Source organism: Corapipo altera, unplaced genomic scaffold, assembly GCF_003945725.1.
Source record: "Corapipo altera isolate COAL_440 unplaced genomic scaffold, ASM394572v1 23b, whole genome shotgun sequence".
NCBI classification, from domain to species: Eukaryota; Metazoa; Chordata; class Aves; order Passeriformes; family Pipridae; genus Corapipo; species Corapipo altera.
The window spans coordinates 6,570,914-6,593,812 of NW_020884885.1; the positions used below are offsets into that span (position 1 = coordinate 6,570,914).

A 22,899-nucleotide genomic window follows, 5' to 3' on the forward strand; every position below is an offset into this window, starting at 1 on the left:
CACTACACTCCCATTTATGTTTAGAATTAGCCCTGAACTTTACTTGTTTGGATGAAGCATTAAGCAGTTAGTTATATATGTGCCCTCACATCATTCTTGCACAGTCCTTAGCAGCAGCTCTTCTCCTCTATAAGGTCTTCAGAGCAGTGTATCGTTTGCATTCTTGTCTTCTGTAGTTGTGTGCTGTATGCATGTGTTGAGTGTCTATGTTTTTCCTTGCTGAGAAAATGGATTTGTGAAAAAATAGAAATAGTATTAGTGGAAAGGACAATAGTTCAGACCATCTTAAAGGATCAATTTATGTTATTCCTTTGTATGTAGTTAGTGACTTTGGTGGTAAGCTATTAATATTCTTGAGTTTATCCTAAGAAGATGACTGACTATTCCAACACTTCAGAAAACTGGAAATAAAGATTTTATTTTTGCTGATAAATCCAGACTATTAGTAGATTGATATTATAACACTATACCACTGTTTAAAATACCTTAATTCTTTGACTTCAAGCTGTCTTTCTTTAAAACCACACTTGACTATCACTTTTTTACAATGAAAATTTTACAAGGATCTTGAAAAATAATTATTGTAACAGTGTATAATTTAGGTCATTGCCAAACTGAGTTTCCATTTGCACATTTATTTGAAAAAGACTTTTGACAAGTAAAATAATACAATGTTATTTGAAATAAAGTTAACCTTTCCAAAGGATTAGGCTTCCACATTAGGATTAAAGGCTCTGCATCTGAGGTTGAATTTGAGTTGAAAGCACCACAGTAACCCAGCCTTTACCTGTCTCTCACAGCTAACTTCCATTCTTTCTCTTTTTCTGACATAAGTCTTTGTGCAATTGTGTGACAGATCAAACAAGGACATTGTCACACATCTGAAAAATACCATGGCAAAAATATCATGGATTAAATAGGGTTTTTGATTTATGACTAATTCTAATTTTCCCTGACCAAAATGTTCTGATTTTCTGTGGGTAATAAATTGCATTCTGTGTTTCTGATAGGAGCCATAAACATCTAGTCATTCCCTGTCATGCACATAAAGATGCTTTCTTTTCTTTATGGCAAGGTATTGAGTACCCTTTATCTCAGTTGGTCTGATCGAGAAACATATTGAAGTTTACTTCAGTGCAAATGCTTTCAAGTTCAATTTAATTTAAAGGTGTTAATTCTACTTTGGACTTGAAGAGGGGTTTGTGCGCCTCAAGCTTGTAGGGATTTGCCACATGTATTAGTGTGTTTAGTGAAAGAAAATACAGTCTTCTGATGAACTTGCCTTACTTGGGTTTTTGCAACATTTTGGTAGTGAATTCTTTTGCAAACTGAAAATAGTATGGTAGCTTGAAATATGTCTTTTTAAAATAAGACTTGAAACTAAACGTTATATTTTTAACTCTGCCTTCAAACTGCGAAAATATTGCCACTTTTGTAATAACAACATATCTGTAAGTGCAGAAGTTGCCAGAAGGAAATATAGACTCTTTGGCAATAGCGCACGAGACAGCTGGGAGCTTTTCACACCTGGAATCTGCAAGTGGTTATGAGTATTTTGGCACTCAAGAGCTTGAGAAAGGAAAACCTAAAATGGCATTGGTAATGTGTTGAATTTTAAAAAGATTTTCTTCACAACCAGTAAAGTTGGAAATTTAAGTCAAGGTCTTAAATTTGTTTTCTTATTTATGTGGTGAATGATGATTTTCTAAACCCCAGATTTTAATAGATGTATTTAGAAAATATTCAGGTTTATTTGTAAGATAACTTTCTAGTTTGGGTGTTCAATGCGCTTAATACATTTCTGGCCTTGGAATTTACAATTTCAACATGTTCTTAGCATTTCGAAGACAGTGGACCTTATCATAAATGTGATGGAATTAGGACCTTTGAACTTTTCCTGCCCTGATTTTCTCATTATGCTGAGCTGTTAAAATTTTGTTTGTTCCTTAAGTTCTTCTGCTCAGAAGTAGAAAGTACAGAAGTGGAAACCATCTTAGGTAGATTCCAGTTAATTTACTAGTTTCTTAAGTGAACTGAAGGCAGGCAGATAGAGCTCCTAATAAGCATAGAGAGTTCTTAATAGTAAAAGGTTGATACTATTCCATAGTGGAGGCAAGAGGACATGTATTCCTTTATACAGAACAGAAATTATCTTCTGTGCTTGCTTGCTTTGTCCTGGAACTTACAGTACCTCCATTCAGCCAAAGTTGTCTGTGCTACATCTTAGATCTGAATTTAAACATTTATGATGGCTGGTAAACAGAGATTGGCTTCAGTTTAGGGCTATCTCTGAAGAAACTATATACATGCACATAAATTACATGAAAAGATTGTCTTTTCTTGCTGAGCTAGAATCAACTATTACAAAATTGACTTTTTTTTTTCTGCAAGTTTTGCACTATTGCTTTCTAACAGCATATCATCTCTTAGTTTACTTGTTTGGGATAAATTAAAGAAGTCTTTTGTGGGACTGATGTGTAGTTAAAATCAGTTAAGTGGATAGAAGAGTTTTAAATAATGGATGCTGTTTGTACAGTATTCTGGATATTAGTACTAATGCTCCCTTACCTGTTCTTATGTTATACTATGATCAATTCCTAGGCTTACGTTATGGAACAGTCTGTCCTTATTGTGTTGTCGTAGTTACTCCATGACCTGTCATCTGGAAATCAGTTTGACACAGGGCTAATTGCCTTTAATTGTGGTAATGCTGTTATTTTCAAAAGTTCTTCTGAAGTGATAAACTGATCTGATAAGGCAACTGATGGGTTAATGAATACAGAATTTTTTGAGACATACTGCAATTAAAATGACTGTTACTTTTTTAAGAGAATTTTAAAGAAGTGCTCATTGTGCTGAAAATAATTTTACTGCCACCTATAAAACTGTACTGCTCAAGGATACATCTGCTGAATGAGTAAGAGAAAGCTTGCACCTTAACTGTATACCATTAATTATTCATCTGCATCAGTGGAATACAGAACATACTAGAGCTTTCTTAAATTGTTTAACAGCATTGTAGGCTGTTAAAGAGCTGTGCTGAAAGCAAAGTATTTCAGTTATGCAAATGGAACTGTGTGTACTTTTATGAGCCATTAATTCATCTGGAATTTGGAACGGGTCAATCTGAATTTAAATTGTTCCAAATTCAGAGAAATTTCACTTTCAATCTTGACCTGAGCACCACCTCCAAACGAATGCATATATATTTATGTCTGTCCAAAAGTCCTTTGAATGTAGTCCTCTCTAATAATGTCCTTTTCTTTTTCCACATAAATTTGATTGTAACCTAGATTACACTTACTAGAATATGTGTTATTTGTTTTTAGGTAAGGAACATAAAGATATTTATCTACTGCAGTACATCAATAACAGATTTCAGTTATACAGTGTTAAGGTCATTAGAGAACACATCAGAGCAAGGAAACTCAGTCTAGATCAGATTGTGAATAATGAATGGTTTATAGAAACCATGTGCTTGCAACAGTGCCTGAGTGTAAGCATGGAGGTGTATAAGTATCTGATAAAGTTGTGATTTAGCAAAAGTACAAAGCAGTTTCAGACTTAAATTAGAGAAATGACTGCTATCGCAAATAAATAAAAAACCATCTTTTCTCCATACTAGGTATTGGTGAGATAGAGTGGATGTCTAACTCAATGTTGCCGACCATACCACAAGAATAATGTGGAGCAAGGAGAGAGTTTTCAAAGGAGAGCCATGTAAAAGACCCATGGGATAGGAAGGAAGGCTTAAAGCTTAATTTATTAATTTAGAGGAGGTTAAAAAAACATTTAGATGTTTAAATGAGGTGAAATTACTGGGTATGGAATTTGGTTACCAAAACCGTAACCAAGTCTGGTGGTAAAAAACCTAAAATTAGACATATTCAACCTTGAAGCAAAGTGAGTTATGCTTATTGTGAGGAAAGGAACGTACTGAAACATGTTCCTAGTGAAGTTAGGGGACTATTCATTATTTGGACTATTAAATTAAATTAGTGTGTGCTAATTCTTTGAAGAGGGTGCACTTATGTGGCCTGATCATTTAAAAGTCTGGGCCAATTTCAAGCTTTCTGGCCTTCAAATTTGTCACTGAATCCTCCTGCTTTATTAGGGGTCTTGAAGAAAACAAGATTCTTCAAATTGACTTCAACGTGTTTGTTGAACTTCCATTTTTTTCAAGTAAAATAATGCTTGCACTTGATTATTAAGCTTCAGGAAGAGTTTAGTACCTTGTCTTCCAAGGCTCAGGAGACAACTTTTGCTGGTGTTTTGTTACTTTGAATACCAGTTACTGATGGTATAGAATATATGTTATTGCTTTGTAATGACACAGGATGACATAGTGAGGAATTAGTGTATTGGAATAGGATTGAGGACTTGTGTATAAATGAAGATTTTGTTACCTTGGCCATACAGTAATACTTCTATGACAATTCTTAAAATATGGGATATTTATGTGGATATATGTGTTATACCTTTGCATTCTGGGTCTTGTTGCTGATGCTCTCTTAATAAGCTCCAGGATACATGAATTAATAGCGCTCAGAAATGTTCGTCAGAGCTGTGACCATAAATTGTAACTTGAAATGTATTAAAAAAAATAAAGTATCAAGTCAGGAATCAAATCAAGTCCGATAGCAGTATTAACAAAAAACTCTAAAATTACTGTGAACAGGAGTGAACAATTTATTTGGTAAAGACCACGACTCACTCTGATGTAACTGGCGGGTGGTGGAAAGAGAAGCAAATGTTTGAGTAAATGGAAAAATGGCTATGTGCTGTAAGCATGTAATTTTGGAAATAGACCTTTTCCCCTTCATTAGTACCATTTCATTTTGTCTTTGACTTAGTTCTTGACTCTGTTATGATAATTCTATTGGAAAGGGCAGTAACTGTGGTCAGTGGTTAGTAATGTTAAGGGTGTTCGCATAAATGACCATAGTTCTTTTTGTAATTTTGACCTTATCTGCAGGGGAGGATTTACTAGCACTGGTAGAATTTAAATTGGTTTAGTTTAACTTGATTAAATTGCGGGGTGGATGCTGTTACCCAGAATACACAATCTTAATTTGGTTTCCCTTCATTTGTTTGAATTAAACCAATTCAGGCTACGTATCTGAATGAGCACTCCTTTACAGGGATGTAAGCCACTCTAATTTGGTATAAATTTAATCCAGATTAATTTTTCTTCAGAGGGGTCTGTTTTGTTTGGAGTTGGTTTAAATGGTAGAATGTACAGTTGAAGCAAAGAGGCATAAATATAATATGAAAAAGAAATATGAAAGAATATGAAACACCCCCCCACAGTTACTATCATGTTAAACAAATGTTTGTCTTAAAAGCCAAGTCGTTTAAGCAGCAGAATGTTTTTTTAAAAAAAGCATAATTTAGCCCCAGTAGTAAACTTGGCATTTAGCCACATGGAAGGCCATACTGCTAATTTAAATCAGAACGAGTTTACCAATTTTGCATATAATCTGTGTGTTGATTCAGGAAAAAACCAATTATTCACTTGCAGTTGATGCTATTTTGAAAGTAATAGAAATGAATCCAAAGCAAATACCCTTTTTGAAGAGTATTGTCTTTGGATAAGAGAGTTTATACAAAGAGTTACATTTGTATAATTATACCAGTGTAACAAAAAAACACAATTCTAGAAAAACTTCAAACAATTGAAATAAGATTTTAATTGGTGATAGAAGTTACTGATGGGAACCATCGTGCATATATTAATCTCAAAAATACAAATTTTTATAATGCTATATAAAATTCAATTTAACAATGATTGCTGAAACCAGAAAATTAAAAAAATTAACTCTCAAAATTACTGAAGACAAGTTTTTTTCCTTTAGCTATTTATAGCCTGACATAAATCAACAAAATTGTACTTAAATGTATTTAATCATGAGTAATCCTAGCTATGTGAAACACATTGTAAAATGTGGAGTAGTCTGTATGCAGTGCAATCCCGATTGAAATATCTATTTTTAATGTTGTAATTTTTTGGTTAATATTATTTTAAGCTTATTATATATTACTATTAATTATTTAAACAACTATTTGGTAAATAATTTGATTTAAAAAGTTGTTATTAAAATTAAGTTTAAATGCAATTATGCTTTGCAACATTTTGAAACTGCTTATAGAATGTAACTGTGGAAAGGTTTATATTTGTTTGTTACGTTTTGAGATTGGAATTGGAGGTTTGAGTGAGAGCAGGTAAAAAGCTTTTTTCTGTACTGGAAGCTGTTTGTCTAGAATTTCAACACTGGACACTATGGGATACAAAAACTAGTTAAGGTGTTGGATGAGAAACACAACTTTTTCTATATTTCATGTTAGTCTGGTAATCATTGAAATCCCATCTTCTGCTCTGTTTCTGCAGTGACTGGTTAAATGGAAGCCACTCCTAGGATCTGGATGGTTTCTACTGCCTTAGACTTTGCATAGCAGCTCCATCACCTCAGGAGGTTGCAATGAGTGGAGGAGGGGAGCAGCCTGATATCCTCAGTGTGGGAATATTGGTCAAAGAAAGATGGAAGGTGGTGAGTATGCCTTCCTGCAATTCTTTTTCTTCTTTAAAACATATTTTTTAAAAAGAATTAGATTGTGCTTTGAAATTGGTTTGAAAACTCTTGTGAGATGTATTTTGCTTAATTGGTGATTAATTCACCATTAAATGGTGAATGTGCTTTAAAACCACTTGTTTCTCTTATCCTACTTTTAAAAGAAGCCATGGGGATTTAAGGTGGGTTATTTTTTTTCCTGGTAAGTACCTAGAGAAGCTCTTAAATCCCAATTTAGTGCCTGTTCAGAGCACAACTAGAAGAATCCTGTTAGTATATTGAATCTAGTCAAGCAGTGATTATGTCACTCCATTTTGGAGATCAGTCAGACACCCTCGTGAAACTAGCAAGTTAGTGAGACATATTCCTGCTTTATATGAAGATCTTTCAGGACTTTGCTGCTCTTCCTTTTATCTATTGGATTTCGTAGCATAGATTTATTCCCAACTGATTTATATTCATTTGACTGTGTGCCAGCATTGGCTTTACCATAAATAGCTGTTTCCTTTTGGTGTTCATATCCTTGATTTTCATCTTGAGGAAAATAGTATCCATTTGAAGCTATTTTTGATGGGAAAACAGGTTTTCTTGTAGTTCCTTCTCCATTCCCCTGATGACTTTATTCTTTTTTGCTTAAAATTAAAAAAAAAAAAAAAGGCAGTTCACAATAGAGCATTTGGAGTATCTCTGTGTGTTTAGTAGGCTGTGAAGGGATTCTGAATCACTTGCACCATCTTTGCTTTATATTAGTCCCATGTTTCAAGATTTTATTTAAACTGTAAGAAGGAACATACAGATTCATCATTCATTTCAATTTCATATAGAGAAAATAATTTCCACTGTCTTGTGTTCTGTCTTCCTTTTAAATAGGCAGGAAGCCAATAGCTTTGTGTAGGAAACTTTTATGTTTCCTTTTGTTTAAATAGAACCTAAAGAGCTACCTCTGGAGTATAAGTATTTGTAAAATACCTTCTTATGTTTCATCTTAATACTGTCTTGAAGAAAAAACTAAAAGCATAGTCTTGAATCAGATCAAGTAGAATAAAATACCAATGTCATCTGTATGTTTTCAGATGACATTTTGAAAAACACGTCAGTCCTAGAGTAAGTTCTATTTTATCGGTTTTAGAGTGTTAGCTATTTAGAAGTATTACATGAAATAACATGGACGTTTTTGATACTGAAAACCAGACAAGTGTCTGTTTCCCGTGAACACTTAAAGCAGAGTGGAAACATAACTAGTAATATTTGCTCTGAATGTAGTGCAAACTAATAATGTGCCATGAGCATTCTTTTTACCTCTCCTAGCACAGATGAAACTTTCAGTACTGCAAGTTTCTTTAGTATGTCTGTTAATAAGAATGGTATTGATGAACCATTTAAATATAACATTTGAAATGTGTATTCAAAGATAATCTTAGCCATTTCATGTAATTTATTGATGTAGCTGTTGTGTGTAAGTTACTTCATATAGTAGAAAACACTGTCTCTTTTCAGGAGTCCAAGAACTTGTATAACTTTAGTATTCAGTGTGTGCATTTCTGAAAAGTGAAGAAGATGGCATATTTTAAAAATGTCACAATGCACTTGTATTTGAAGGTCTCTGGGTAGTATGTGACTATTTGAGGAAAGACTTTATTCAGCATACTGACAGCTCAGATTCATGCTGGGAATACTAGTGCACTCTTCTATTGTATTACATACAGGAAGTTTAGTGCAGATAGAGATCAGGTGTGTTCTCTTTCAAACTGTGGTTAGCTATACCTTTGTAGATTATTCAGTAGCTCTTTTATACTGTACTGAAGGATATGATTATGTTACTTTAAAATCTATTTGTAATACAACAGTGCTTGCAGTATGACAGACAGTACAAAGAAGGATAGATGTTTTGTTTCTTTTCTTCTCCCCTCTTTAAAATATACTTTTGTTCTTTCTCCCTCCCCCATATAGTTGAGGAAAATAGGAGGTGGAGGATTTGGAGAAATTTACGATGCGCTGGACTTGCTTACTCGGGAAAATGTTGCACTGAAAGTCGAATCAGCTCAGCAGCCAAAGCAAGTACTGAAAATGGAAGTAGCTGTGTTGAAAAAGCTGCAAGGTAAGGCTGTACCTTGGATATGCCAGAAGTAGAATGTCAGTGTGTCTTCTTTCAAAAATCATTATAATCTCTTATATAGTTATATTTTGAGCAAATATTTCTCATATTCTGCGGATTGATTACTGCTAAATGGTTATAACAAGTGAAATAAAAGCTCTTTCAGATTCTGAAAGTCTTGCTACAATTAAATTCTTCTTTGATTTGGGATGACATGAAAATAAAATGAAGAATTCTTGTGTCAAAATGGGAAACATTTAAAAAAATCCCCACGAACAAACATAACCTCCAACTGTAAAGTACTGTAACTTGTAGGAAAAAAATACTGACATATAAAATTCTGAAATACTTTTAGGGATGAGTTCCTTGAATCAGAATTTGAATAGTCACTTTTTATATACATTTAAATACTTTAATGTCTGAAGCTATCAATACAGAGAAATATGCAATTGCTTCTCTTCATTGCTTTTCACAACACAAGATTATTGAAAGAGCTTAAAGGGAGACTTTTTCTTTAAAATCTTTTGCTTTTAATCTGGAAGATTTTGAATAATACATATGTTCCTGTCAGCAGCCCAATTTTTCCAAACTCCTGGTTTGAATAAAACAAAATCTGGATGACATATGGTGCTGCCTAATGTGCTGTAAAGGTCACACTGCAGCAGTAATTGACAGCTTCTATAGATTCAAGAGGCAAGCATGTCACATGTTATAATGTTAACAAACTGCTCCTACGTTGGTCTGTTTAAAGAATTTCACAAAAAAATCTAGTATTATATAATCGAGCAAGGAGATTCAAGGACTGCATTTTAGTTTTGTTTGAATGTTAGAGTTTCTCGTCCAGAGATGAGTAGTAAATTTCAGTATTGCCAATTGTAAGTTTAGAAAACATTTGTCAGCATTCTTGAAAGAGATTATCTTAAAGATAGTGAGTTTTGAATAACCAAATAACCAAATACTCTGTAACTCCAGAGTTTTTAGATGCTCTGAATTAATTTTTCTTTTTTTTTTTTTTCTACACACATGAGCTGGATTCAATTTTTACGAAACCCAGAATCTTTAAAATGGTATAGCTGAAGCAATAGGGAAAATAGTAGGTCTGAAAGAAAATATTGGACTTTGGTAGCACTACAATGCCAATGTATTTATAAAAATATGACCTTATATATGACTGCATAACTGTAGCTCATTATAAGTTTCTACTGTAAAGAATAGTCGATTTTGAGTTGAGGTGTTAGAAAAATGATTTTTTTCTTAGTAAAAACTTTTTTACCTTTTGAAATATTTTTGAAAAAAGTGTTTGCTGTAATAATAAAATATTGATATGTGAATAATTGTTGTAGGGCCTTTCAGAAGTTATACTCCCAAAGGAAAACTGAAAGGAACATTATAATTCCTTTAGCAGCCCAAATCTTCCTACAGTAGAGTCTTTGGTTCTGTTGAACCATGGTAAATGTTGCCTAGATAAAAGGAACAGAACAATGAAACACCTGAACAACAGATCCACTGAGACAAATAATCCACATAATATATAAGCTGAATAAATATTTCAGTTATTTGTTTTCTCAGTATTATTTCTTTGAGCAAACAATGATTAGAAGCTTTTATATAACTGAAACTCAAATTTTGTATGAGATCTTTAGAAGGAGCTCTTTTGACAACCTCTCTTATGAGTAAACAATCTAAATATATTATTTCTTAGTTTTTATATCTTTTTATTCTGTTGCACAGTTAAAAAAAACCCTAAAAGAAGTTAGAGCTCTCATGATAATAACACTAGAAGTGACCTTTAGTCATTGCTGTGGAAGTTCCACACTTAACACTGTTACTGCTCTGGTTTAAGACAGGAAATATTGTAGGTGATCAGGAAAGCAACTACAGGGAAGAAGCAGGTCAAAGGTGAAGCTTTTGCATATATTGAGGTTTATAGTTGGCACAGATAGAGAACTTTATTTTTACATGCACCTATTTTTATCCATACTTAAAGGATTTTTATTAAATAAGATTATGGTAGAAACCATTTTATGTTTTACATAAAATCTTTGCTCCTAGGAGCCTTTTCTGCTAATTTCTTTACCTTCCCAAGTTTTCAGTATGGAAAATCTAAGACTTAGAAGCGTAGAGAAAATCAAGGAAAATGGATGAAAATGGGGAGTAGAAAACAATGTTATAATTGTTTCTTGAAGATTAATTTTTTATTAAATGATTCATTTACCATGTAGAAATTTGTCTTATTTTTGACAATTTTTTTTAATATAGATTCAGAACAGATGAAATTGTAAACAGTTCTTTTAGGATATTTTTGTAATAACCTTCTAATAGAGTACATCCTCTGAGAACAACTTTTATCTTGTTCTTCTATCCCTTTTTGGCAAGTGTGTGTATGTATTTATGTATGTATGTAATTATTTTCCTTTTCTCAAAGGGCTTATGTTCTCTTACTTTCAAGGTGTTCTAGTTACCTTGGACCTAGGGGAAAGAATATAATCGTCATGAAAATCCTTTTTCTTGCAAATAGTTGGAAAGTTTGATCTATGAATCGTATGCAACGAGAGACATGAGCTGACAGAGTCATTCAGAATTCTCTTGATGTGTAGGTCTGATTTAAAAAAATATTGTGCAATTTCTGAGAAAGTTACGAAAAACCAGGCTTTTAGGAAAAAAATAAATAAAGAGGTGTAATATGTCTCAATCAAGCAGAACAGCTCTTCCAGTCTTTACTAGAGGTAGGCACATTCTTAGGGTTATAAACATTCTTTTGAGTGTATCTGCATTAGAATCTGAAATGAGAACAGCAGTTGGCAGAAGTGCAGGGATGTACTATTTTTTATCATTCTTAACTTTCAGAAATTTTGAAAATTAAAACAGCGTGGTCATTCATTACGTGGGTAAAATGAGTAATAACTTTGTGGATACAGTACAGTGAGCAGTGAAAAGCTTCACAGAAGCTCTTTTAAGACTCTGACCTAGCAAAACATGCTTAAATATGTGAGTAGTTGTATGACTTCTCTCTTAATTATGAAGGAGGAGTATGTTCACTGATGTGGCCATTTATTACAACTTAGTCATCCATTACGTCTTAAATTTTTTTTCCCCTTCTGTCTCGTAATTAGTGTTGCAGAATACTGTTTAACTCTTTAAGCTCCCTGGTTTTCCTTTTTTTTTTTAAGAAAAAGAACTCTGCTGCAACAGATGGTTGTTTTGTTTAACCATGTTGTTAGGCCATCTGTTCCCACAGTCAGATGGGAGGAGACAGATTTATCACGTCTCACTCAGTGAGAGTGAGACTCACTCGGTTGGTTTCCGTCTCACACAACCTTACAGACTTCTCCCTCACTCATTTACAGCTCCTGAGCATAGTTTAGTGATGGGTTGTGCTTGGTGTAGGCTCTAGAGCTCACTGCAGTGATACACTGCAGCAGCCTGGGGAATGATGTGTAGGCTTCTTACCCTCCCTAGGAGGTTTTTTAAGGGCATAGTTGTTTGCTGCAGCCTATTACTGTCATCTTCTCCCCCTGCACCCCAACTGTGTAGCTCACAAGTGTGAGCAAATACTGTTTTCTTACTGAGGGAAAAGGAGTATGTGGCAGGCTCTAGTAGGTGTCTGTAGCCCCACTGGAGTGGTGGAGGATCGTTCTATCTGAATAAGGTGTACCAGCCTCACTTCTCTTTTCTCTTTCCTCAGGTTTTTATAGAAGTTTAGTTTCCAGAGAATTTACCACACAAACTGAATTGATGCTCCAGTTGAAGTGGGATTTCTCTGACCAAACCACATTTTAGACATTTGCTGAATTTGACAGATAAAATCTGACTAATATACGTTTCTCTGAAGATGTTCCTTCAGCATACCCACAGTGGATGTAAAATGAATCATAAATATTTGAGATGAGACTTCATTAACTGGAAACTGCAGCAATGAATATACAAAATTTCATCTTGACAAATTTGCTGCTAAGTCTTTTTTTTTCATAAAATTATACTGTCTGTAATACCGCCTGTCTTATTTAAATGAATGGGTGGAAGGAAAAAGTGGAGGAAAAGCAGTGATACTTTATAGCTTAGTACTTATGTATTTGCAGAAATTGTGGAGATTTCTTTTAAAATAAATTATTTTGGTGGATCCTGTAACATTTTCTTTCTTTAAATGGGCCTACCTGATTTAATTGTATATGGCAGGAAGCTTCCTGAGGAAGCAATAAACAGTCAACCACTCTTCTGTCAAGTGAAGTGAGAATATTCAGAAGCTATAGGGTCAGGTAGGGTTTTGATGGACCTATGAGTGCAGTGAATGTAGGAGTAGCAAAAAGTCTCCCCAGATCTGTAGCTAGCCACAAGGGTAATTTGGAAAAAAGTAATGGGTTTTTTTGAATTTTTTAATTGCCTTTTTCCTTTCACTTTTTTTTTTTTTAATTCCCCCCCCCTTATGACAGTCTGGTAATCCTAAGGGTAAAGAAATTCATGAAAGAACCCTTAGATGACACAAATTTTACATATCTTTAGTAAGCACCTGAGACCATCAGCTTTCTATTGGCTGTAGCTTCCACAGTGTCAGAAAGGAAGGTAAATGGCCTGAGGGACTTAAACCCTACAGTTCCCTGTTCTGTCACAGAGTGGGGTCATAAGGGGTTCCAACTTCTCTCCAAGTCAATGAACACAGGTATCAAAATGACAATGAATTTGTATTCCCCTTCTGTTTCCCTACTGCAGTCTTTGGCTTGCCTTTTTCTCTTTATTTGCTGGGGAGTCTTATGTTTTGACTTACAACTGCAGGATAGTAAGGAGATTATTTTTGACTAGTCTTCATCTCCTCTGCATTTTGCTCCTAGGACAGGAGGAGGCTTTACAGAAAATCGGCTTAAACAAAACTATAATATTTTTTTCTCTGTTTCAGTGTACCTGAGCTGAATTTATCTTTTGTAACTAAATAACAAAGATCATATTCTAGAAAAAAGATGTTAATAAATTGGATTTGTTGAATTATATTTTCTACAGTTTTTTAATACGAAACATAGTCCAACAAGTAACTACTACTGTTCTCTTTTATCATGGCAGCTGCAGCTTATAGAAAAGAGAAGTGGTGGCTTGGAATATTGTCTATAACAAGCCATCAACTTTGTAGGAAAATAACCTTCTCAAGTCCAAAATGCCTCAAGTTTTTGGACCTTTAGGCATGTTGTCATGCATGTTTTCTTATGGAAGAGTGATGGCTGTGGTAGAGGTTCATATATTATGGAAAAAATCTTTTGTATAATTGCAGGTAGAACTAAGTTTGGTTTTACTGCTGTTGAATTGTGGGGGACTTCGTTTATTGAACATCCCCAAAGAAATATAACTATCTTTTTAAGTAATTCGCTAAGTATTTAAAGGAATAAACCACAGAATTTCATTATTAGTGGCTAATTTGCTTCTTTTTCTCTCAGGAAAAGATCATGTCTGTAGATTCATCGGATGTGGACGGAATGATAGATTTAACTATGTGGTCATGCAGTTGCAGGTCAGTGTATCAAACAGAGCTCAATGTTTGCTTGTGTGTTTTGGTTTATTAGCCAAGCATATATGAAAATACTAGTAAAATTTTAGAGGATGCCCAACAAAAAAATACCCCAAAGATCATGAACGTGTAGTAGTGAGCAAACCTAAATTGAGCATATCCTTTTATCTTTATCCTTTTATATCCTTTCCATAATTCCATAAAAAAGGAGAAAACTTGCATCCTGAGAAAGACCTGACTTTATGAAGAGTGAACTGTGATGTCTTCTAAGATAATTTACATTCAAGTCTTCACTTGAAGATAGTCTAAAATGTGTTATATTTGTCTCTGCATTTTGTTGGCTTTTTTGATAAAAGTGAAAAAAATACCTTTTGCACATAAAAGAAAACAATTCACTTTCCTGAAAGACTTGTTCCTGTAAAAAGGGATAGAACAGGTGATTAGCACTGAAGGTTATGGGATTATTGTCATTTGTCATCTTGGTGAATATGAATACTAGGAAAAGTGTGCTCTAATTCATACTGTTGATCATCTGTTATTTTGGCAGACCAACAGTTTTGTGGTGTCATGGGGCTGCATTTCCTACATAGTATATTTTTCATCTATTCGATATAATGTGTAATTAAATTATGTACTTTTCCTTGAAGAGGTGAGTGTAAAGAAGTCTTTGTGAGCGTTTTTTCAGTGGCTTTTTTTCAGGTGTGACACAGATACAATGTTAACTAATAGTGTTTGTACTAGTCTTGTTCTATGTATTTAGGAGTAGAGTGATACTAAGATTCATATTTTCAAAAACAGATTCTAAATTTAGTGTTGGAGATACTGGGGGATATGTAGTCATTACATTTAGGTGAAATGTGTTATCCTTGAATGTTAAATAGGTATTGAGAGTATTCCATGGTTAACCATGAACAGCTAAAGAAGTAGGAAGACTTTACACCATTTGTGAATCTTGGCTTTAGTATTTTTTTATGAAAATGTCCCTTTGATTTAATCAGGGTCGGAACTTGGCAGACCTGCGTCGGAGCCAATCTCGAGGAACATTCACCATTAGTACCACTCTGCGGCTTGGGAAGCAGATTTTGGAATCTATTGAAAGTATTCATTCTGTGGGATTCCTGCACAGGGACATAAAACCAGTAAGTCTGCCCATTAAATCAAAACAGGCAAGTAAGATGTGGTCATTAGATGGCTGCATAAATAAGAATAGATTCTATACTAGATGCTAAAATGCAAAAATGACAGAAAATTGAAGGTTAAATCATCAGATAGGACAGATTTTTTCCTATTAATTAATGTTGGAATGCAACAACAGTAACTTTGGTCCTTGTCATCATTGTCCCCAGTTAATTTAGGCCTCCTTGCAATTTTCTGGAGTTAAAACTTCCAACTCTTATCTGTAGCATCATGTAATCAAGAGTATTTGCCATGCGATATGATATAATGTGTTTGACTAATGGCAATTAATACTGTCATATAATAAATCTAAAAGAATAGATACTAACTGCAGAGTGTATTTATAAGCCATTCAATAGCAATCTTTTTGTATTTAATATATTCTTAACAAACAAGAAAAGGAAGGACAGACAGTAAGAGAAAACTATTTTTTTTATTGTGCAATTCTAATAAAATGTGTTTTCAACGTGCCATGAGGATAGTACCTTCCTGATAGTATCGAGCTTTTGTTCTTACTATTTTTCTGGTTTTGACTTTATTCCTGAAATTGCACCACCTCTTTTTAATATTGCTGTGTATTTAAAATATGACTAGAACTCTGAACTGTCAAAATTTGCAAATGAGAAAAAAATAAGCAAATCTTGTGTTTTCTAATAGAAGCACATATGGCTGATTGTATCTGACATATATAGCTAAACGTCTGTCAACTGAATGATGCTTACCTAAAACCTCTGATAAGTTTCTGTGCATTAGGAAATTTTCATTTTCATCACTTCTTCCTGGCAACTCTTTATAAAACTTGTATTCTCCCTGAACCATCTGCATTTAAGACTTCATTTAATAGGGAAAGGGCATAGAGGCAGTGAATGTCAAGTGAAATAGGTGAGAAGAACTTAGCTGGAGCTCAAGAATTTGATGATGAAAGCAATTCAAGTTTTGAATGGGAAATGTGTTCCCTTATGGCTGGCAGGATGGACTGGGGACATCTTATTGTCTAGCTGTATCTTGGTGGAGTTTGTGGGCTCAAATAGGATGAAAATGGAGAGTTTGATCAGGGGAAGGTAAAAAAACCCCAAAAATTTAAATGTTGAGAGAGAATAAACAGCACTATGAGGTAATATATTAGATTCATAAAAGAAGTAACTTTTCTTCCCCTTTAAGAGTTACGTTGTGACTCACAAATGCAAATGAAGACATGATTGCTTCTAGTATGCAGTTATCATGGCTTGAAAATACAAGTTCTTTTATTCTTTTGTTATTCCTCTTCTAGACAGATTATATGCTAAAAGCAAGATTTGAGCTGAAATCTTGAAGTCCTTGGTTGATTTTTTTTCTTGTGATCAATTAGGCAATGCTGAAATTCTGTTCCATTTAAGAATAGTGTTGATCACACTCAATTCATAGTTTTGATTGGTTTTTACCCTCAACTGTAGACAGTGAAGCAGGTTTGAATTTCAGATTTACTAGTACTGTCGTTTCACTTAATGGAAAAAGAGGTTTTCCTAGGGTTAATTGTGTTAAGCTTCCGATTTGCTCAGTGGTTTCAGTTCTATTTCACAGAACTTAGTTTTTAGCTCTATTTTTTTTTTATCATTTTAAGGGGATTTGATGGGGAAAGACTTGAGACTGATTCAGCCAACATGTTCAAACATCATAGTGGTGGTTTTTTTTAAAGGGCTAACACGGAATGTTAATCCTTAGGGCAAATAAGAAAATTTACTGAAGCTTTTTAGAATTAATTACCTATGTAAGTTTTCACTGACTTTCCACTGTTTTCACTGTTTGGTCGGTCTTGTTTGTTGTTTTTCTGTGCTTGTTTGTCTGATTTTTTTAAAGCTGGTTCTTTCTCCATCTGTGGAAGGAAAAGGCAGTTTGCACCCCATATTTTGTATTCTGCATATACGATATTAGTGCATTTGTTTAGATGAATTTGTTGGCAATTTGGTTGGTAGTTTTTTGTGATGTCCAAATCAATATATGTGAGTGGATGACATGGTTCGAAAATGCTTGCTAGAAGTTAATATATTCTAAGTGACAAAGTAAGATGACAATCTTGTCAGACAATATAGCCCACTGTTCAGATGTGCTAAGTTGGGTGTCTGTTTTTCTTAACAAGGTTTTCTTCAAATTTAATGAGAGTTCGATAAAAGTGAAAATATGGAAGGAAGGATGCAGAAGTAGAATATGAATTTTCTATGATTGTGTTACTGCATTAATACATGAACATATTGAAACCTGTGTCTTTGTCTCTATTCTCTCTCTGTGTTTGTTTTTCTTCCTAGTCAAACTTCGCAATGGGACGTTTTCCTAGCACCTGTAGGAAGTGTTATATGCTGGATTTTGGCTTGGCACGGCAATTTACCAACTCATGTGGGGATGTCAGACCAGTAAGAGTTTTTCACAGTTGAAATTCGAATACTTGAATGTGGTAGTATGCTCTCTTTTCTTCTGGAGAAGTATGGGAGTTCCACTGACCTGGTAACTGTTCTAAGCTTGACAAACACTTTTCCAGATCAGAAATGCCATGTGATTTATTGATTATGTTAAAAGACAGGCAGTTGGGAATGATTCAGGTTCTGATTTTTGGCTTGAGGAAGAGGTGTACATCTATGATTTTTGGGATAATCTGTCAGATTTTCATTAATTATCAGAGTAATATACCAGAGCTGAATTTCACTTGGTATTGTATATTGCATTTAAAAAAACCCAACAACTATGAGGAGAAAAAAAATAAAAGTCAGACACTAAAGTGAATCTATATAATCTTCTGAAAGTGAAAGTCTGAATAATTAAAACAGTGATAGGACACTAATTATAATATATATGAAGACATAATTAAGTGTAGTTTACTGTATTCTAAATGCAAACAATCTAAAGAAAATTGTAGATAAAAGCATATCAATGAGGAAATTACAATTTTAAGTACAATGGAGTCTCCCTAATTTACTGATGGGCAGTTAATTTTGTTAATTTCAAAGTTTGAAAATGAGCAAGTCGGACCATGGTACATGGTGATGTTTTAAAGAAACATATTTTCTTTATTAAGCTATTTTAGTTTTCATTTTGATGGTAATACTGACTAATGTACTAGTCAATATTGTGCAGCATATTTATAAATATGATGTGAGTGATAGAAGACATCTCTACACTTTTATTTTGCCTAAGAAGTTGGGAAAGTGGCAGATTTTTTTGTGCAGATTATGAGGTATGTGAATTAGTAAGGTAAATTAGTGGGGTTCTGCTGTACTCTATTCCTTCAGCCATAATGCTGGACACTGCAATGAAAGCAAAGAGCAGGGGAGACCAACAGAGTGGCTGCTGCTGTTGGAAAGGTGAGCTAAACATTTTAAGTAGTTTTACTTCTCTTTTATTTTATTATTTCTCCATGTTCTTGTCATGTTCTGTATGTTTGGCTGCTTCTAATGTTTTTTGAGCTGACCTGTAATTTCAAAGAGAAAACAATTCCCAAGTTTCTGTATATATACACACACCAGTGGTAGCATTTTCAGAAACAAATAGGTGATAACAACAGAAAATTCAATATTTCTGCTGTTCCTTCTTTTGTAAAAACTCACCTGTTGCCTTTTGTTTTTCATTGCAGTGCCCTACAATGTAACTGAAGTAATTCTTCAATTTAAGTTGTTTAGAATTTTTTGACAGTGTAACCCATATTTATAGAGTGGAGTGGTGGTGGGGAGAAAGACTGGTTTTGTTTGTATGTAATAGTTCGAAATGACTATTGTGTAGAGAGCAACCATATTATTGGCGTTGCTTACTAATAAAATTTGTTAATATTTTCATTAAATGTGCTATGTGCTTCTCCTTAAAGCTATCCTTCTAAGCTTCATTAGATTTGTTCAGCAGATCCTGCAAATACCCCAGGACAATGTAAAAGCATGTTCTCCAAAAACATAGTACTCTGTTGGTAAAAACCAGTTCCACAGTTAAAGCTGACTGGTTGACTATTAGCTTTTTATAACCCTGATTTTGCTTTCCCTGTTAAACTGTCTTTATCTCAACCCATGAGTTTTCTAGTTTATTTGCTTTTGATTCTCTCCCTGTCCTGCTGGGTGGACGGGTGGCTGTATGGGGCTTGGTTGCTCGCTGGGGTTCAACCACAGGAGGTTTTTGTTTGTTGTTTGTTAGAGACAAGTTTGTTTGTTGTCAGTTCATTTTCTTCATGAGGAGTTATGGTGCCTCCCTAGACTTCTTACCTGACAGAATAGTCAAAGTAGAGAACTTAAAATGAGAAAACCATCTGAACTAATTCCATGCCGTAGTTCCATACTAAAGGATCTCCCAGAGATGCCTGTCATTTCCTAGAACACCTCAGCATGATTTTCAGAGGTGTTGTTCATCTTTGTACTACCCATCTTAATGTCAGATTCCATGGTGATTTAGCACCATTCAGTTGTAGCTGCTTCTGTCTGAATACTGTTTTGAAAAATGCAGATTTAATATAAAAAGCTTCTCAGAAGGTAGTATTAAAAAAAAAAGGGGTTTGCAGCGCTTGTAGTGCTTACTGTGTTTTTCACTGCATTTTGGGGTGTCACAGATGGACTATGTTTTTCAATAATTGAGGAGCAAGCAGTTTTCAGCCCATTTCACTTTTTTTTCCCCAGTGGGATTTGTGGTAGCATGATTTTTCACCCTTGGATTAGATTGTCTAAAATGACCTGTGGTTTGCAGCAACCAGATAACAGTAATACTGATTTTGAAAGGAAAAAAAAAAACTTCAAGGAGATATATTCTAATTCATCCACCAAGAGTATGATGGAATCTAGGAAACTGCTTCTGTAGGTATTAATGTCATCTTAATTCCCACATTTTTGTATCCATCAGAATCCCTTTTTCATGAAAAGCTTAAGCTTTTGAAGTCAGTAAGCAACAGCAGTTTTCATATGAACTGCTGCTGCAGGATGCACTGATTTTTACATAACAAATAATTAAGAAGGGAACCAAATATTCCATGTGACTCATCAGTTAGGTTTTCCTTGTTTATTAACTTGGGGGCCTAGCCAATGATATGTTATTTGGGTCATCCATTCCATCTGACTCAAACTTTCAATATAAAAGAGGGCATGAAGTTAAACAGCAGGTGAATTCCACCAGTTTTTCAAATTTGGCATACATTGCTATAAACTTAGAAGCATATGTTTTGTGTTTATAAAAACTAGTATCAAATTTTCTCCTTATTCTTCCAGGTTTCCCTGGTACTTCTGTTTTTGCCTTTTTTGCTTTTTTACATAAGCTTCTTTTCCCCCACTGCAGCTGAAATAGCCTTTTAAAGCCTCTGTCTAGAACTATATAATTTCTTCATTCAGTGGTATCAGAACTCTATTTCAGAAAACAATGAAATAATAAATTTCCTGTGTATTTCCCAAATATTTTAGTTGTAGCTGTCTTTATTCCCTTCCCTACAAAGGAAGTGCACTTTCTAAGTCTTCTTTTTACACTGTATAGGTAGTAATCTGTTGTAAACTTAGTGAAGAGGGTTAGAATTGGTTATAAATGTAATACAATAACTGTTAGAAAAGGACTAATCTTTTCTGGTATTCCATAATCATTATCCAGACTGTGATTTTAAAATCAGCATTTTCTTTATGGTAAAATATTACCCCACTTTATAAACAGGGGTAAGAGTTCATTTCAGGAAATTAAGGAGCATTTTGAGGGATGATTTTACATAATGAAAATATGTTCAAGGTTTATTAGTCTGCCCCAGTGTCTGAACATTCAGTCTAAATGTAATACCTTTATTGGTCATCTTAAAGACCCAGAGGTTTTACATTCTCTTGGGTTATTCAGTCAGCACAGACAATTTCCCATTTGTTCCACGTATTAGCCTTAAAATTAATTAGTTGCCGTTGCAGTTTTCTTATTATAGTGTCGTTTTACTACAGTGGTCTCCTTCAGTTGGTGAATCTTCAAAACTGAAAGGAAAATAGATTAACATAAAATCTAAAGCAAAAACAAAGCTTTGCACACTTTTTCATGCTACAAATAGTTCTTTCTCAGAAATACTACTGGATAATAAAACATTTTTAACTGCTGATTTTGAAATAGATTAATTTCAACAAAGTTGTCCTATCTTGCAGCTGTCTGAATGACTCTTCTTGTGAGGAGCTAACTTTCAAAGAGAGAGGGATATGTCTGTTGAATCTCAGTAATAAGACATTTGTAAAATGTATGAATATAATGAAGACAGTAGAGAAGTGCTGCAGTTCATTAAGTTGTATGATCTGACACTGTAACCTGGTTAGAACGTAAAAGGCTGAAACAAACACTTATTGCAGCTTGTAAGTTTCTGAATGATGAAAGCAATGACAAATGCATATCATAGTGTTGCTTGGAAGGGTGTAGAATAATTCATACTTCTTTAAAAAGGAAAGCGTATGTAATTTTATATTTTCTATTCAATTTACTTAGCCTTGTTTTATTAACTAAAGAACTTGAAGTCTCACTTAAATATGTCATAAAAACTTAAGACTTTTCAGCCAAGGCCTTAAATGCAAATGGCATATGCTAGATGTAGGTAGTACCATCATTATGTGTCTTAGAGTGCAGATGAAATGTATCTATTGTGTCACATTGTTGCTTCAAGAGCAAATAGAAAAAGGTATAACTCTTGCAGATAAGGTCTTTGGAAATGTGTTCGGTCTATTAACATATAGTTCAGTATTTGCAGTGGGTAGGTTTGGATCTGGGTTGGTTTGTTTTTTTTACCTGTTCTTTGATTTGTACTCACTCATTGAAGATCTGGAGGTTTAGGTTGGATATTAGGAAAAGGTTCTTCACCCAGAGTGTAGTTGGTCGCTGACACAGGCTCCTCAAGGAAGTGGTCACAGCACCAAGCCTGAGAGAGTTCAAAAAGCTTTTGGATGATACTCTCAGGCACATGGTGTGACTCTTGGGGATGGTCCTGTGCAGGGCTAAGGCTTGGACTCGATGATCCTTGTGGGTCCCTTTGAACTTTGCATGTTCTGTGGTTCTGTGATGTTTTGACCAATTATACTTTTGTGAAAGCTTGAACAGTGTTATATGTGTAACTGGGAATGGGATGAAGAATATGGAAAATTGGATAATAGTATGTGTGTGTATAAGCATCTGAAACTAAATTTTACATGTTAGGGACATTATTAGGATGCAGGTGTTTGGGGTAGATGTAGAATTAAATGATAGAGCGGAAGTTGATAAGGAAACACTGATGGGTGGGAGGAGCCTTGTCTGGTGAGAGAAAAGATTGGAAGAGAGAAAATTTAGTGTGGGAAGGAGAATAAAAACTTCTGGGGATGATGTAGGCTTTTGAAAGAAAGAAGGATGAAATTTGGACAAGCAAATACGTTGTTGGAGAGAGGAAACCAACAATTGAATTAATAGTGTAGATAAGAATGGATTACTCCAAAGCAGGGTAATTAGACTTTAATTGTGGTGAGACTCTAATCATCAAGCAAAGACATTTAGCAGGATGCAAATTTAGTGTATTTATGAGATTCATAGTCTGCTGTTTATTGCTTTTCGAGAGTGCAATACCTACCATTTTGTTTGCCACTGTCTTAGAGATAGCC

General features: G+C 34.3%; 1 protein-coding gene across 7 annotated transcripts in view; it reads left to right on the forward strand.

The window, feature by feature from the left end:
* The window catches only part of TTBK2 (tau tubulin kinase 2), an 86,214-nt gene that overhangs the window by 14,401 nt on the left and 48,914 nt on the right, over positions 1–22,899 (forward strand). For 6 of the 7 annotated variants that reach the window (XR_003527457.1, XM_027641806.1, XM_027641812.1 and 3 more), the window contains exons 2-6: positions 6,389–6,548; positions 8,520–8,667; positions 14,085–14,158; positions 15,154–15,294; positions 17,614–17,718. Coding sequence is in view for 6 of the 7 variants with exons in the window: in XM_027641806.1 (XP_027497607.1) it covers positions 6,480–6,548; positions 8,520–8,667; positions 14,085–14,158; positions 15,154–15,294; positions 17,614–17,718 (537 nt within the window). In the remaining variant the exon portion in view is untranslated. The remainder of the gene's footprint in view (positions 1–6,388; positions 6,549–8,519; positions 8,668–14,084; positions 14,159–15,153; positions 15,295–17,613; positions 17,719–22,899) is intronic. The other variant, XM_027641810.1, reaches the window with a different exon arrangement.